Source organism: Notamacropus eugenii, chromosome 2 (genome assembly GCF_028372415.1).
Source record: "Notamacropus eugenii isolate mMacEug1 chromosome 2, mMacEug1.pri_v2, whole genome shotgun sequence".
NCBI classification, from domain to species: domain Eukaryota; kingdom Metazoa; phylum Chordata; class Mammalia; order Diprotodontia; family Macropodidae; genus Notamacropus; species Notamacropus eugenii.
In genome coordinates, this window is record NC_092873.1 from 387,549,152 (window position 1) to 387,565,814 (window position 16,663).

General features: G+C 38.9%; 1 protein-coding gene across 1 annotated transcript in view; it reads left to right on the forward strand.

Annotated features, from left to right (window-relative positions):
- The window catches only part of PGBD5 (piggyBac transposable element derived 5), a 172,370-nt gene that overhangs the window by 113,579 nt on the left and 42,128 nt on the right, over window positions 1-16,663 (forward strand). The window contains exon 3 of the mRNA XM_072647465.1: window positions 4,765-4,899. Within this exon, the coding sequence (XP_072503566.1) occupies window positions 4,765-4,899 (135 nt within the window). The remainder of the gene's footprint in view (window positions 1-4,764; window positions 4,900-16,663) is intronic.

Sequence of the window (16,663 nt, forward strand, 5' to 3'; positions counted from 1 at the left end):
TCCAGCTCATTTTAAACATGAGGAACTGAGGCAGGCAGAGTTAAGTGCCTTGCCCAAGGTCACCCAGCTATTAAGTGTCTGAGTCCAGACTTGAACACAGGGAAGATGATTTTCCTGACTCCAGGCCTGGCATTTTATTCACTTCACTACCACCTGAAAATAGCAAAACTGACCGGCTTATTCATATCTCCTTCAAATGTCCTTTTACTCTCTTCCATATGTATTTTAATATTTCATTGGTGTTGTCTTATCTTTTTTTTTGTATCACTATCACTATTTCACCCATGCTCTCCTTGCCTCGCCTCTTCTCTACATATATACCTCAAATAAATATAGTCAAGGAAAAAAAATCCTCACGTTGACTGTGCCCAAAAAGGTCCACCTTATTTTATTCCTCTGCATAAAATAACTATTCATAAGGTGTTGTTTTTGGAAAAATGAATCACTTAATGGCCAGCCTTTTGGTGATAAGTTTCTTCTAACCCAATGAGATTAGTTACTCAGATTGTTCCTTGTATGGTAAATATCCAGGTTGTTCTGGACCTCATTCAATCTCTTTGCTCTACTAGGGTCTGCTGGAGCTTTGCCCTGGTAGTATACATAGCCCCTGTGATCTCAGGTCCCCTCCATGCCCCAATGAGTCATCAGAATAGGCAAATGAGTGGTCAGGAAATGCAATCTTAGATAGCATTAGTAGAAATACAGTACTCAAGTGATAAGAAGCAATTCCTATTTATACCATGTGTGTTTAAAAGTGTTCCTATTTCTGGATGCCATGTTTATAGATAGGTCTTAGCAATTAGAGCCCTTACAGAGGACAGTAAGGAAATAGTTGGGGACACTGAGGTTATTGAGCATGAAATAGAAGAACATTCATACCTTTGAAGAAAAGAAAAAGAGATATAAGCTAGATGATCAGGATGTAGGTATCTAAATCTCCCAGTCTATGCCATGTGAGGGGCAATTTGAAGAAACTGGGAGAAATGAGCTTGAAGTTTTGAAAAAATTCAAAGGAAATGAGATGTTAAGGCATGATCACTGCCTTTAAGTATTTGAAGGGTTGTCACAGGGAAATGGTATTATACTTATTTGATTTGGCCTCAGAGGGCAGACCCAGGAATAACAGGTGAAAGTTGTAGCACCAATGCAATATCCACAGCACCTACGTGGCTATGAATATGCCAGCGTAATTCTGAATCACAAAATATAATAGACTCTTCACATGGAAGACAGAACCAAAACATCTATTTAAACACCAGAAATCCAGATCCTAACACCAGAAAACCAAATCCATCATAGCAACAAAGAAATCTATACACAGTAACAATGCAGGGGGCACTGCCACCCCCAACCTTCTCCCTGCTAAGGCCTTCCTACAATCGAACACTCACAGCTCGCTATCTGCTTCCTCTCTCTCCCTCAGCTCCAACTTCTGTGACCAACTTCCTCTCAGCTCTTCTCCACCTTTCCTGCCCTACCCATTCGGCAAACTCCTCCCACCACAGACTCGTGTGATTCAGGCTCCTGTGACTCAATCAAGTCACATGGGCCTATTAATGGAAAGGAAAGATCTTCCCATTATGCAAAAATACATTAACAATACAGTTGAAAAGAAGCAAATATATGTTTGAAGTCCAGAAAAACTTGTTAACAATCAAGTTAGAATTGTCCAACTATCCATACAATTGAGTTAATAGAGTTGTTCAAAAATGAATGATCTACTGAGAGAAGTAGAATGTTTCCCCTTCTTGGCTTCTTCAAGCAGAGGCTAGATGCCTATCATGTAAAGACAACTAGGTGACGAAGGGGAGAGAGTATTGGATCTGAAGTCAGGAAGACTTGAATTAAAATTTAACCTCAGATATTTATTAGTTATGTGACCCTGAACAAGTGACTTAACCACTGTCTGCCTTAGTTCTTCATTTACAAAATAGGGATAATAATAATGTACCTGCTTTCCAGGATTGTTTTTAGGGAAAAAAATGAGATATTTGTTTTGTTTTTCCCATTTTTCAGTTTCCTTTAATCGACATCATCTACATCATATTTCTTATATTTTATGTATGGTAATGACTAGCTTTCTCTCTATCTGTATTTACTCATCCTTCTAAAAAATATTCTTTTTTATATTGAATTCCAAATTCTCTCCCTTCATGGCCTACTTCAGACAAGCAAGGGTATCCCCTTATGTATGTGAAGTCATGCAAACAATATTTCCATATTAGTCATGTGGGGGATGGGAAAGCAGAAAAGATAAAGTGAAAGAAAAAATGCTTTCCATATTTTCAGAGTTCATTCAAAGTTCATCACTTCTTTCTGTGGAGGTGGATAGCATTTGTCATCATGAATCCTTTGGAATTATCATTGTATTGATCAGAGTAGCTAAGTTCTCCACAGCTGTTACTGTGTACAGTGTTATCTTTGTTCTCTCTTCACTTTGCATGAGTTCATCTAAGTCTTCTGAGTTTTTTCTGAAACTATCCTGCTGGTCATTTCTTACAGCACAATCGTATTCCCAAAAATGAAATAATTTGTGCTTTAAGAAGTAGCCTTATAAATAATATAGTACTGTATACTTTTTTAGCTATTACTATTATGTTATATTAGGAATTCTTTTTTGAGTGTGAGTTGGACTAGAGGTTCCTGAAATTTCTTTCCAACTCTAAAACTCTGATTCTGTGAAGATTTGAGGAGACCTTGACAGTTGCCTTCATGTATGTGGTATGGCCTAATGATAAGGGAATAAATTGATTGTATTCAACTCCAGAGGGCAGAACTAGATCAAAATTATAGGGAAATAGATAAGAGCTCAATCTAAGAAAGGACTTTCTAAGAATCAGGGCTTTCCAGCAATAGAAGAGGCTATCTTAAGAGATCATCCAACCCACAAAAACTGAGTATAATCCTTCAGGGGGAAAAGCGGATATTTAATGAAATAGAAGACTTTCAAGAAATTCTGATGAAAAGACCAGAGCTGAGTAGAAAATTTGACTTTCAAGTACAAGACTCAAGTGAAGCACAAAAAAGCTAACAGGAAAGAGAAATCATAAGGGATTCAGTAAGGTTAAATTGTTGACATTCCTACATGGGAAGGATGATACTTGTAACTCCAAAGAACTTTATCATTATTAGATAAGTTAGAAGCAGTATACATAGACAGAAGTCATGGGTGTGAGTTGACCATGATAGGGTCATATCTAAAAGGGGTGAGAAAAAGGGATGAACAGAGAGGAGGGGGAAGGGATATGTGGAAAAGGGTAAATAATCTCACATAAAAGTGGTATGAAAGAGTTTTTACAAGGGAGAGAAAGATGGAGGGGGAAGGTGGCCAACAATTCTTGAACCTTACTTTTATTAGAATTGACTTGAAGAAGGAATACCATACATGCTCAGTTGGGTGTAGAAATCTATCCTGCCCTACAGGGAAGTAGGAGGAGAAGAGGTGGGGCTGATAGAAGGGAGAGTGGACAGGGGAAGCAGAGGTCAGAGCAAAGCACTTTTGGGAAGGAACAGGGTAAAAGGAGAGAAAGAAAAGGATAAATGAGAAAAATAAGGTGGAGGGAAATACACAGTAATTATAACTATGGGAACACTTTTACTGTAGGTTTTTTTTGATGAAGGTCTCCTTTCTCAGATATATAGAGAACTCAATAAAATTTATGAGAATACTAGTCATCCCCCAATATGTCATCCACTTGATAAATGAGCAGAGGGTATAAACATAGTTTTTAAAGAAATCAAAGCTGTCTTTTGTTATGTAAAAATCACTGTTGATTAGAGAAATGCAAACTCAAACAACTTTGAGGTACCTCCTCATATTTATCAGATTGTTTAATGTAACAGAAAGGGAAAATGATAAATGTTGGAGAGGATGTGGGCAAATTGAGACACTAATGTGCTATTAGTGGAGTTGTGAATTGATTCAACCATTCTGGAGAACAATTTGGAACTATGCCCTAAGGGCTAGAAAATCATGCCTTTGACCACTACTAAGTCTGTATTCCAAAGAGATTAAAACAAAAAGGGAAAGGATTTATATTTACAAAAATATTTATAGCAGAAATTGAGGAAATCCATGAACTGGGAAATGACTGAACAAGCTGTGGTATATGATTGTGATAGAACGCTATTGTGATATAAGAAATGATGAGCAGATGGATTTTGGAAAAACCTGGAAAGATTTACATGAACTGATACAAAAGTGAAGTGAGCAGAACCAGGAGAAGAGTATACACAGTAACAGTAATATCATACAATGATTAGGTGTGAATGACTTAGATATTCTCAGAAATGCAATGATCCAAGGCGGTTCCAAAGGACTTATGATGAAAAATGCTATCCACCTCCAGAGAAAGAACTGATGGAGTCTGAGTGCAGATCAAAGCAATTTTTTAACTTTCTTTTTCTTTTTTCTTCTTTGTTTTGGGGGTGTCTGTGTTTTCTTTTACAACATAACTTATATGGAAATATATTTTGCATGACTGTACATGTATAAGCTACATCAAATTGCTTGCCTTCTCAATGAAGGTGAAGGAGAGGAGGGATGGAGAGAATTTGGAACTCAAAAATTTTAAAAACAAATGTTAAAAATTGTTTTTACATATAATTGGGGGAAAAGAAAGTATAAGGTAAAAAAACAAAGATAGTCAAGTGCATCTGAGTAGAGGTATTCATGTCAGGGAGGCTGTGGTGGAGGTTGTTGCATTAGGGGACATGTTTCCAGAGATCTCTTTACTATTTATCTTTTTTTCATCATGTTGACAGGTGCTACATGAACCCCTGATTGATGAGGACCCAGTGTTCATCGCGACATGCACAGAGCGGGAACTGCGCAAGAGAAAAAAGAGGAAATTTAGTCTTTGGGTCAGGCAGTGCTCCTCCACAGGCTTCATCAGTCAGGTGAGCATGGGTAGATGGATCAGATGGGAGGCAGAGAATGAAAGGCTGGCTTAATTTCCTTACTCTCAGATGGTTTTCCTATTTCAACTCTTTGTCCTGCCTTTACTAATCCTTGGGCTGAAGCTTAGTGAAACAATTGGTGAGGCTAGTATGGTCATTTCATTATTAAGGTGAATGGCTTGGTTGGAAGATAAAGAATTCTAGTTGGTCTGCTGTCCAGCCTGCCACTGTCATTGCCCCAAGACTTTTCTGTCTCCACAGAAACTCACATCCTAATATCGACATCATTAATAACTAGCTTCTCTCACTCTGGCAATGTGAAATCTCTAATACATTGACCAGTTGCAGAAAGTTTAACCAATAACTCTGCTTTGTAAGAGGCCAACTACATTTCAGCCAAACTGACCTTCTTGTTGTTCCCCAACATTCCATTTTCTTCCTTTTTGTCTTTGTGGAGCTCTCTCTTCCCCACAACTCCTTCCAGTGCTTGGAAAACATTTCCTAGTTCCCTTCAGGTCTCAATTTAGAAGCACCTCACAAGGCATTTCCTGATTCCCTTTAGTTGCTAACCCCTGCCCCCCATCTGAATTGTGTTGTACTTTCTTTGACCATATCTTGTATTAATTTATCTGTGAACATCCTATTTCCTCCCTAGTAGAATATAAACTCCCTGAGGTCAGGGATTTAGTAATTTTTTTTTGTCTTGATATCCCCAGGACTAAGTATGGTACCTTATTCACACTAAGCACTTAAATGCTCACTGAATGGAAAAAACAAACACAAAAAACCCTCCTGTCCTATCTCCTGGTCCTATCCAGAAAACTTGAATACAGTTGCAAAGGCTGCTTTCTGGTGATGGCCTTCACAATGGTATTACCCATCTAGCTAAGACCTCCGTCAAGTGTCTTCTCCATCTTTCTCCTCCAGAGGCACCTCCCCAAAGGCAACAGATTAAAGGAGGTCTCCTCTGTTTAGTGCATTTGCTCCTTTTGCCTACACTGAGCCAGGATCATCCTCTGATTCAAATTCCAGTTCAGTTTTTCAAGAAATATTTGTCTCTCTCTCACTCTCTCCTCCCCCGCCATCACTGTCTCTCTCTCTCCTCTCTGCTCTGTCTCTCTGTCTCTCTGTGTCTCTCTGTCTCTGTTTCTCTGTCTGTCTGTCTGTCTTTTTCTCCCCATCACTCCTCCCTCCTCTCTCTCTCTCACACACACACACATTATAACTGTAATATGAGTTAACACAGTAAAGTACACTGGTAAATACCCAACATTTTATGAGATGAAATTGTTTTTTAAATTAAATTTTATTTTTTTCAATTAGCAAGCATTTAATTTCTTTCCCTTTTACTTTTCCCCTCCTGGAAAAGAAAACAAGAAAAAACAGAACTCTCATAACAAATTCTATGATTCAACAAATACTTAACATTAGGTCAGCATAAGAAATTAAATGGGAGTTTGGGGGCAGTTTTGTGGAAGCCACAGATGACACACAAAGGCCACTAGATGACACAGAAAAAGGTTAGAAATACAGAAATGCATAAAACATATATGTATAGGATTTTATAATATAAAATCAAATTTTATAATTTAGTGCTGCAAACATGCCATAAAAGAAAAAGAAAAAAAAAATTCAGACTTCTTCTCTGGTATGAAGGGAGGGCCAAAAATTTTTACACAAATTTTCCAGTGATGGCGATGCTGTGTCCCTAACCCCAAGATGAGGAAGAGACAACTGTATTATGTGTCAGGAACTGTTGATAGGACTGTGCCCTCAGGGAGCTTTTGATCTAATAAGGAGAAAAAAGAAATGCACACAGATAAGTATCATATAAAGGAGTTTGAGATGTGGGCAAGGGGAGAGTGTCAGGCGAGGAAGAAGTTAACTTCACCTTGGAAGGTAAGTGAAGGAATAATGGAAGACATGACATCCGAATTGGGCCTTGAAGGAAGAAAAGGACGTGGAGGAATAGAAAGGGGAGAACAGGTTTGTACAAAGTGGTTAGAATGAGAATGGAGGATAAGACAGTTGGCTACAATACGGAACACATGAAGGGGAATAGCATGGAGCTACGGATAGAAGGATAGCTGAGAGTAAGACTGCGGAGGATCTTAAATGTTAGCTTATACTTGGTAGGTGATAGGAGTCATTAAAAATTTTAATAGAGCAGCTACATTAAAGTATTGCATTAGGAAGATTATTTAGGCAACTGTATGAAGGGCAAAATTAGAGAAAGCATTACCGGGAGGCAGAAAGGCCATTTAAGTGTTTATTACAATAATTTAGGTAAGAGAAGATGAGGGCCAGAAGAAAGCTAGTTGCAGTGGGAATAGAAAGAAGGAGATAAGTATGAGAAGTAGAAAGGGGAGGAAAATAAAAACATAGACGTGAGGTGAGAGAGAGGCAAACAAAGAGCACCTTGAGTTTTTAATCCTGGCTAAATGAGAGTGTGCTGCAATCACCAATGGAAACAGAAAATTAAAGGGATAATTAAGAATAAACAATTAGAGGGAGTGAACCCCTATCTGTAAAGATAAGAAAAGGAAAAATAATCTATGCTTGTTGAAGCAGATAAAACCTCTACTCTGGTTTTGTCCATTTCTTTCCTTGACTCTCAGAGGCAAATTCAGAGTGCTGTGGCCATTTATGACATGCCACCTGTTCCCTCAGGGTCTGCTGTATGTTTGTCCTTTGTTCTCAAAGAGGACCATGACATCAGGGAGGTGATGTCATGACATGCAAGTGAATTGGATGTAAGTGAGGAAAGCTGTGTAAAGTCACCAGCCTCACTTTCTCCTCTGGAGCCATCTGGGTTCAGTGACCAGATGTAGATCAGGACAACTGGAGATGGTTTGCAATGGGAGACCTTGGCCTCTTTAATCTAAGGGCTTTAACAGGTCTCACTTTGACTGAGGCAACACCTCTTCAGTAATTAAGGGGTCTAGGGAACTACTGGAAATGGGTTTACTGGGCTCTTCCAGTGAGTTCCAGCTGTTTCCTTTAACCACAGTTAAGGTCATGATTTCTCTGTGAACATCATGGCAAGAAGCCTCATTTAAACTCACCTTGTCTCCACAGTGACTATATGATGACTTATCTAGGGATTGCTGAGATACAGGACCTTGGTGTATGAACCTTTACAATTCCTGGGGCTCATCTGTTTCCCTCTGCAGCTTGGAGGCTGGTCTGGTCTGTTCTAGCCCTGTTGCTATGTATTTGTACCCTGCCTAGTGGGCAGTTTGGAAGAATCTAGACATTGGAGTGGAGGAAAGAATTGTATACTGTGGGACCTGTGCTTGAATATCTTGCCCCATGGGGTGAAATAGTTTTACATCTCTCACCCTGCTGCCCCTGATGGCCATTTTATATTAGAGTAGGTAAAGATGATAGAATAGCTCACCGATCAATCAAAAAGTGCCTACTTTGGAGGGATTGGATTTTGTCCTCTCACATCTGGCAATAACCTAGTGATCTGAGATTTCTTAGCAAGTAAGTTTTGAGGGAACAGGATTTTTAGTGATTTAAGGGCTAGATTTTGAATTGGGAAGATCCAAGTTCAAATCTTCTCTTTTAATATAGCTATTTGGCCCTAGGCATGTTGCTAGTCTTTTTGAGCTGCTTTCTCCTCATCTGTAAAATGGGAATTAGAGTAGCACTTCCTAACAGGATTGTTGTGAGGATGAAATAAAATAATGTATGCAAAATGCTTTGTAAATCTTCAAGTGCCATATTAATGTCACTTCTTCTCCTTATTATTATTATCGTTTTGGGGTCAGACAACAAAAAACAAAAGGAGTCAAGAATGCACGTGCAGAATAGAGAGGATTTTCACACATAGAGAGGATTTTCACACCAAAATTTGGACCATATCATCAATGCACAGCATTTATTAAGCATTTCTCATGTGCCAGGCATAGTGCTGAGGACACAAAATAATTCCTATCTTAAGGACTTTACATTATGTCAAGGAAAGTTTATCTAAAATAGACACAAAGTGATGTGGAGGGAGGGGGAAGGGCACTGATAGCTGGGGAGATCCAGAAAACCTTGGTACAGAAGTTGGTACTTCATAACTAACATTTATATAGGACTCTAAGGTTTGTGAAGGGAAAGAAAATGAGACACCTAGAGGACATCCAGTATGACGTATCCCATAGACAGTAATATGGGACTTGAGCTTAAAAGAACGAGATGAACTGAGTATATAGGTCTGGGAATCCTTTGCTTGGAAACAATAATTAAACCATATGCCAACTTTATGGAGAGAGTGCTGAAGCATGGGATAGGGAAAATGCTGATTGTCTCTGTCCAATATGGTCTCTATGAAGTGTGCCAGCACTTTTGGGTAGGCCTGGCAGGATCTGTTTGCAAGGTTGAAATTGTTCTGGCCTCCCACTCTTGTGTGGGAACATTGGGTTGTTGCCTGGGTAAAGGTCACCAGTTAGCTTTCCAAATTCCTTTCCTACCCCCAGACATTCAAGCTCAAAAGTCACTGCTGTTGAGCTGAAAAAGATTTGTCATCATGATATATCAGGTGTATGGCCTGTCTGTACCTCAGCAGGATCATACAACATATAGAAAGAACACAGAATTTGGAATCAGGGGAGACCATGATTCTCCCCTCTGACCGTGGGTGAATGACTTGATCTCACTGAATCTTAGTTTCATCATATATAAAATGGGAATAATGCCTATTATCTCAAAAGATTATTGGAAGGAGCAGTATCTGTGAAATACCAGCTCTTAGCATCAAATCAACCTGCCTTTGTAAATAGAATGATAGATTTAAAAGCTAGAGGGAAATTTAAAGATCATCCAATCCAACTCCCTCATTTTAAGAATTTTAAAGTCATTTTAAACTGAGGCCTACAGTCATTAAGTGACTTTCCCAAAATCACAAAGTAAGTAAAAGCCACAGTTTATACACAGTTCCTATGCCTCCAAGTTCAAAATTCTTTTCGTTGCACCATGCTGCCTGTACATCATCTGATCCTCCTCATTTAGAGACTGCTTCCTAGACCCCCTAGAACCAAATCTAGGTTCTAGGTGAGAGGTGGGTCAGAGATCCAGCCTAGCTCTGGGGTGTAGGTTTAAGATGTCTAGAGATATCCAGGAGTATCTGAACTGGAACTAAACATCTTTGAGCAGGTATTGTGCTTTCAGGTAAGCTCCAACAATCATGTGAATGAATGTCCTGGAACCAGATCAGACAAAAGAAAGCAGTTCTTTCTTTTCTGGATCCATAACCCCATATTTGTATACACTGTTTATTATTCAAATCTTTGCATCCCTTAAGAGGGAGATAATGGACAAAAACATTCATATAATGCAATAAGCATTTATTGAGTGCCAATTATGTGCCAGGCCCTGAGCTAAGCCTTAGAAACACTGTGCTAAGAGATGGATAAAGAACTGGTCTAAGAGTCAGTAAAACTGGGTTCTGATATGACTGACCAATATTGGCTATGGGATTTCTGGGCAACTCACTTAATTTTTTCAATGACCCAGGCTGGAGGGGTCAAACATGAGGCGCACTAGCTGCATTGCTGCCTGCAGTACAGCCTGAACAAGATTAAAATGTAATTGGAAAATATTTAACAAAATAAATAAAAATCCAACAGAATATTGCTAATATTCATATACGGTTTTCTAAGTCAATATGTGACCCATAGGGATGCTTCTGTATGCTTTAATGGGCCCTGTTTCAATTGAACTTGATACCATGGCCTGAGGCAAGTGTCTAAGACAGTAAATTGCAGAGCACAGGCTGATCTTCATGGTAGAGGGAATTTTCTTGTTAGGAGTTCTGTTTATTAATGAAATCAGAAAAATAAAAGGGTTGTCCCCCTTAAGTTGCAGTTTCGAGAGGGCCGTCTCTGTTATATTAGCTCTTCTATATAGCTAGGGTCATGTTCAAGTCAGTACTTAGGGTGATAGCATGGTACAATGGAAACCTCAACAGGGTTGGGGTCTGAGAATCTGACCTCAAGTTCTAGTCCTCCCACACACTCCTTGTGTGTTGTTATTCACTCGTTTCAGATGAGGAAACTGAGGCAAACAGGGTTAAGTGACTTGCCCAGGGACACACAGCTAGTAAATGTCTAAAGTCAGATTTGAACTCAGGAAAATGAGTTTTCCTGACTCCAGGCCGGGCACTCTAATCCACTGTGGCTGCCTTGCTGCCTGACTTCTTGTGTAACCTTGGGCAAGGCATTTCTGTGGGATTCAGTTGCCTCATCTATAAAATCAAAAGTTTGAACCAGATGACCTTTGAAGTCTCTTCCATTTCTAAATCTATAAATTTACTTTATTCTTGATGAAAGTGTTGTGACATCATCCCTTGGGTTCCTAATCTTTAAAAACTTTCAGCCAAGTCTTGAAGGATTCTGTGAAGAAGTTTAGGAGAGAGCACATTCTAGGCACAGGAGCAATCACTGCAAAGACATGGGGGTGGGAGATGGCATATATTTTGAGAAAAGTAGCAAGAACATTAGTTTGACTAAACCCTAATAGAGTGTGAGAAAATCATGCATAATTATATATATAATATAATATAATATGTATATATAATATATAATTAGGCTGATTGGGCTGGAAAGATAGGTTGGGATCAGCCAAACACAGGAATTTGTCTTTTCTTCTAAAGGCAAGATGAGGCCACTGGATTGATTGAGTAGAAAAGTCATGTGTGCTTAAGGAAAATGGTGTGGTTGATTTATAATGGATAAGCAGGAGAAGGAAAAGCTTTGAGACATGGAGACCAATGAGGAGGTCATGGCAATAGTCTAAGAGAAAGATGATGAGGCTCTGTGGTAAGGTGGTGACTGTGTTAGTAGTGAGAAGGAGACAGACGTAAGATGTATTAAAAAGGTAGAAATAGAAAAATTTGTCAGCTGACTGGATATGTGGAGGGATGAAGATTGAGGAGTCAAGGATAATGCCAGGTTACAAACTGGGAAGTCTGGAGAATGGCAGAATTCTTCCTAGAAATTGGAAGTTTTGGGGAGGGGGAGGACAACCTAATGCTTTAAGGATAGAAAATGCTTAAATAACATTTGTTGAATTGAAATCAGTGAATCTATACTTGAGAGCCAGGCAAAGGATAAGCTTGGTTATGATATTTGGAAGTCAGGGGCAAGAAGGAGAGAGAAGACATCCATGGTCAGTGACTTAGAGAAAGTCACAGAGCAAGTCAATGGGAAAATCCAAAGGAAAGCTTTCATTTTCATATTGACAGACTCCATCTAATTGTTCCTACTTGGAAAGTTGGCTAACTGGTGCAGAAAAAAGTTAGAGACATTTTGCTAAAATAGTTTGCTAAAAGATAGAATTCCTTTTGTCAGGTTAGTGGTAAAGTGGTAGAAAGGCCTCTGATCTTTTACAATCTGAAGTTCTCATGGATTAGTGCACTTGAATTCAGTTCTAAAGAGATGACTCTTGATCTTAGAGCCACATAAAGGCAGTTGTCTCCTGTGCCTTGTAATCTGCTGAGAGAGCATGAAGTGAGGGGATTAAGTCAGCATGATGGCTCTGAAAAATAATGAATTAATGTCTTTAGTTTCTGAGAGTTAAAAAAAAGAAACATGGTGACATTATGCTTTAGTACTTCAAGTGATCTTTGGTTTTATTGATGCTTAATAAAAGCTTGTTGGTTGATACTGGGTATTCCCTCTGTACAGAAGTGGCTCACATCCATTTCACACTGAAGTAAATACAGCAATCATTGAGAACTAATTAAACACCTATTCTGTATCAAACATTGCTCTGGGCACAAAAACAAAATAGGTCCTGTCCTCAGGAACCTTAAATTCCATTGACATAATGATATGTACTCATATAAGCAAATGAACTGTATATACAAAGTAATGCCAAGTAAGTCCTGAAAGAGATATAATTATAATATTAATAAGCATTGATATAGTTGTTAAGGTTTGCAGTGAATTTTGAAAATACCATCTCATTTTATTCTCACAACCCTGGGAGGTATATACAATTATTATCCCCATATTATAGATGAGGATGCTAAGACAGACAGATGTTAAGTGTCTCACACAGAGTGATGTAATTAGTGTTTTGGGCTGGATTTTAACTTAGGTCTTCCCGATTTCAGGTCAGTTATTCTATTCCCTTTGCTACCTAGCTCCCTATAGATGAGGGTAGGGAGCTCAGAAAAGGCATCATGGAGGAGACAGGGCTGGAGCTGATCTTTGAATGGAGAAGAGGGATTCTATGATGCAGAGATGAGGACAGAGGGCATTGTGGGTGTAAGAAACAGCCTGTGTTAAGACACTGAGATGGAAAATTGAATGTTGGTCACTTCAGACCATAATCAAATTATGTGAAAGGGAGGTGGGTTCAGTGAGTAAATGTAACCATAAAAAAATCATCACCTGGTGGTCAATACTTTGCATGTACACAAAACCTTTTAAGGTTACAAGAGCTTCTGGGGCCTGTACTCTACTGGCCAAATGTTTGAAAACCTAATATCACTTAGGATCCACACCCCAATAAGAGTAGGACTTTAGTAAATAATGGTGAATTTATCAAAAGTTTTTTTAAAAAAATGATTTGATATGAGGTCATGAAATTCATTTGTATAGGAGTTATGAATTCTAAAAATGATAGTGTGCTTTTCCTACAACCTCTCTTTTTAAATTTATGGTAATCTTGTCCTTCCTCAAATTTCTTTCCAAAAGTTTCTTCCAAGAATCCCTAAAAAAATGACTTGTACACTTTGACATCAGTCCCCTTGTGTGGCATTATCTCATTCATCATTCATGGAGCTATTTGTTCATATCTACTGGGATGGCATGGACCTTGATGAAATCAGATAACATTAACCACTTAATACAGGCCCAGCCTATGTTAAAAATAAGAATATGTAGCTGCTAGGAGTTCTTATCTGATCAGCCACAGTCATGCACATGGAAACTTCACTTTATCATGGTGATGTCATTTTGGTCCTCTTCCAGAACCAAGGGCAACAACCAACCAACAGTAGGCAGTAATTAATGGATAGGGAATTAAGTTCAAGTCCCACCTTTGATAAGTCTTGGTTGTGAGATACCGGGCAAGTCATTTAAACTTTCAGTGCCCCCAAGTAATTCTTTAAGACTATTAGTAATTATTATTGTGCCAACTGAGATCTTCCTAAACCAATAAAATCACAGATCCAGTTTCTTTTTTTTTGAGCTATGTGACTCCCTCTCATGATGAAAAAGCCTTGTCTTAATTTCTGCTCCATAAAGTCTGATAGCATTTCCATTCAGGGAAGAGGACAGATAAAAACAGACATGCTAATTCTTTGAGTCTTTGTGTGTTGTTCAATTATGTGCCTTCAAAGATTTTATAATCCAGTGGGGAGATACAAATAGCAAACATATAGCAAGACTCTGGACATAGTCTCTCAACCCACACTCACACTAGCAAGTTGAGTTCCCAGAGCATAGCTGGCTAAATTACCCCTTTAAGCTTCTAGGGGGTGCACCTGTACAGCTTTGGGGTTCTTCTAAGTTATCATCTCCAACTCCTATTTCAGTATATTCTTCTTAATATCAATCATAAGTGATCCTTGTCCCCAATATCATTTGCCAGTGCCAATTATTATTTCTCCAGTGTAATTTAATCCCTTGATATCTCCTTGGTATCATTGATAAGTAATTAATATTGAATACTTTTTCAAAGGTATATTTACTGAAAAGCTATAATAAGAACCAGATGAATATCTGGTCACTGAATTCAGATGACTCTGGAGAGAAGTGAGACTGGTGACCTGCACAGCCCTCCCTCACTTAAAACAAGGTCAAGTGCAAGTCATGTCATCATTTCTCTGATGGCATGGTCTTCTTGGGCAACGAAGGATGAACATACAATAACAAGAACCAAAATACAGAAGCACCTCCTCTGAACTAGGGCATGCTGTAGCCTCTACTATTTCAATCTCTAGGGAGAAAGGCCCTAGAGGGGTTGCTAATAAAAATATGTTCTAGCAAAATGTTGATTCCTGGTATTGCACAACTCTTGATCACAATGTGTGGCTATCGAGTTAATCCAGTGCTAGGTGCAGGCACTATGGCTATGGCAATCTTTGCCATCCACTCTTACCACTGCATCTCTGGTGGTTCCTCCACCTTTGCAGAGCTCACAGGGTAGAGGTTTGGTCTGCTCTGTCTTGATATTCATTCACCTGAGAGCAAGAATGAACAAAGGCAAGGCAATGAAGAAACGAAGGCACCATGTCTTTATGGCCACATGTTAATCCCAGAAGACTCAGACATTCAATGCCCCCACATAATTCCCTAAGACTGTAAGTTGAATTATTAGAGGAAATTCCTCATGGAGATCTTCCTAAATCAATAAAATCACAAATGCATTTTTTTAAAGTGTGCTGGTGATGAACAATTCTTATTTTGATTTTTGTTCATTATAATCTGATAGTACTTCTATTCAGGGAAGAGGAAGGTTAAAGGCAGAGATAAAAACAACCAAAATAGCTGTACCTGCCCAAGGTTTGCGGCAATCCTTCCTTGCTCACTGCCAGGGAAAAGAATGGTCTAGTTTCTCCACTGGAACTTTTTGTATGTACTCTTAGTTCTGGATTAGTAGCCAATGAAAAGGCTTTTTTTTCACTATGAATTAAAAGGACAAGAAATAGTTATAGAGTATCCATGCATGCTCTGAATGAGGGTTGGAGGTGACTCTCCATCACATATCACTGATTCCAGAAGTAGGCTCACCAAACCTCCCACATATGTAGCAGCAGGCAGAGACCCCCTAAACATACTCTGAGGACCACTAGCCAGTCCCCCATTACATAAATAAGAAAAACAGCTAGCAATCCAAGGGTCAGCTTCATGTTACAGACATGAAAGGGTAGCATGGCATAGTGGATACACTGCTAGACGTAGACTTAGTAGGCTTCAGATCCCATTTTTTCAGGTTTCCATTGGCCACCTGGGCCGTCTATAGGAAGTCACCGATATATTTAGCTTCTAGAGCACTTGAGCCCATCTGTCATAATGCAGCCTTTAGTTCTGGCAGCTTTCTCCTTCACTCACAGTTTGACCTGAGATTTCTGGCTGCATTTCTCGTGTTGGCGACATGCTTTGGTGATTTGGGAAGGGGGATATGGTGAGAAAACTAGCTTTGAAGGCACTGAATTGTTCATTTCAGTGCTGTGGCTGAGCCCGTTGCTATTCCTAGAGCTCCTGACTTTCGTTATATAGTGGTCTTTAGTATTAATGCCCTTGGCCACGACCAACTTTTGAAGTCAGGGGCTGCTGGAATCTCTATCCTACCAAGACTTGCAAAATTCCTCATTGATATGGGTTCTTAGAGCTGAAATGTGTGTGTATGTTTTTATGTGTGTATATATGCATGCATATACATATAGACGTGTGCATTATACATGCACACATGTATTTATGTGTCTATATACATACATATATTGAATACCTATAATACTTCAAGGAGTCTTGTCAAATGACTAATCAAGATTATAAAAATATGTATTCAGAAAATTATGCATGATGAATATGGATATATCCACTGTATATCAATAGGGATGATCCCACAGAGTATATAAAATTATATAGGATGAATTTTAAAAAGTAATCATCCTGGTATTTACACACAGAAAAGAATATTGTCCATCCATTGTTCAAAGGAGTCACCTTGGAAAGTTATACACTTAATTGAACGGTTCTTCCATTGCTCAAATCCTTTCTGAAGCAAGTCTATGGAACTTGTCTCCTGGACCTGCAGT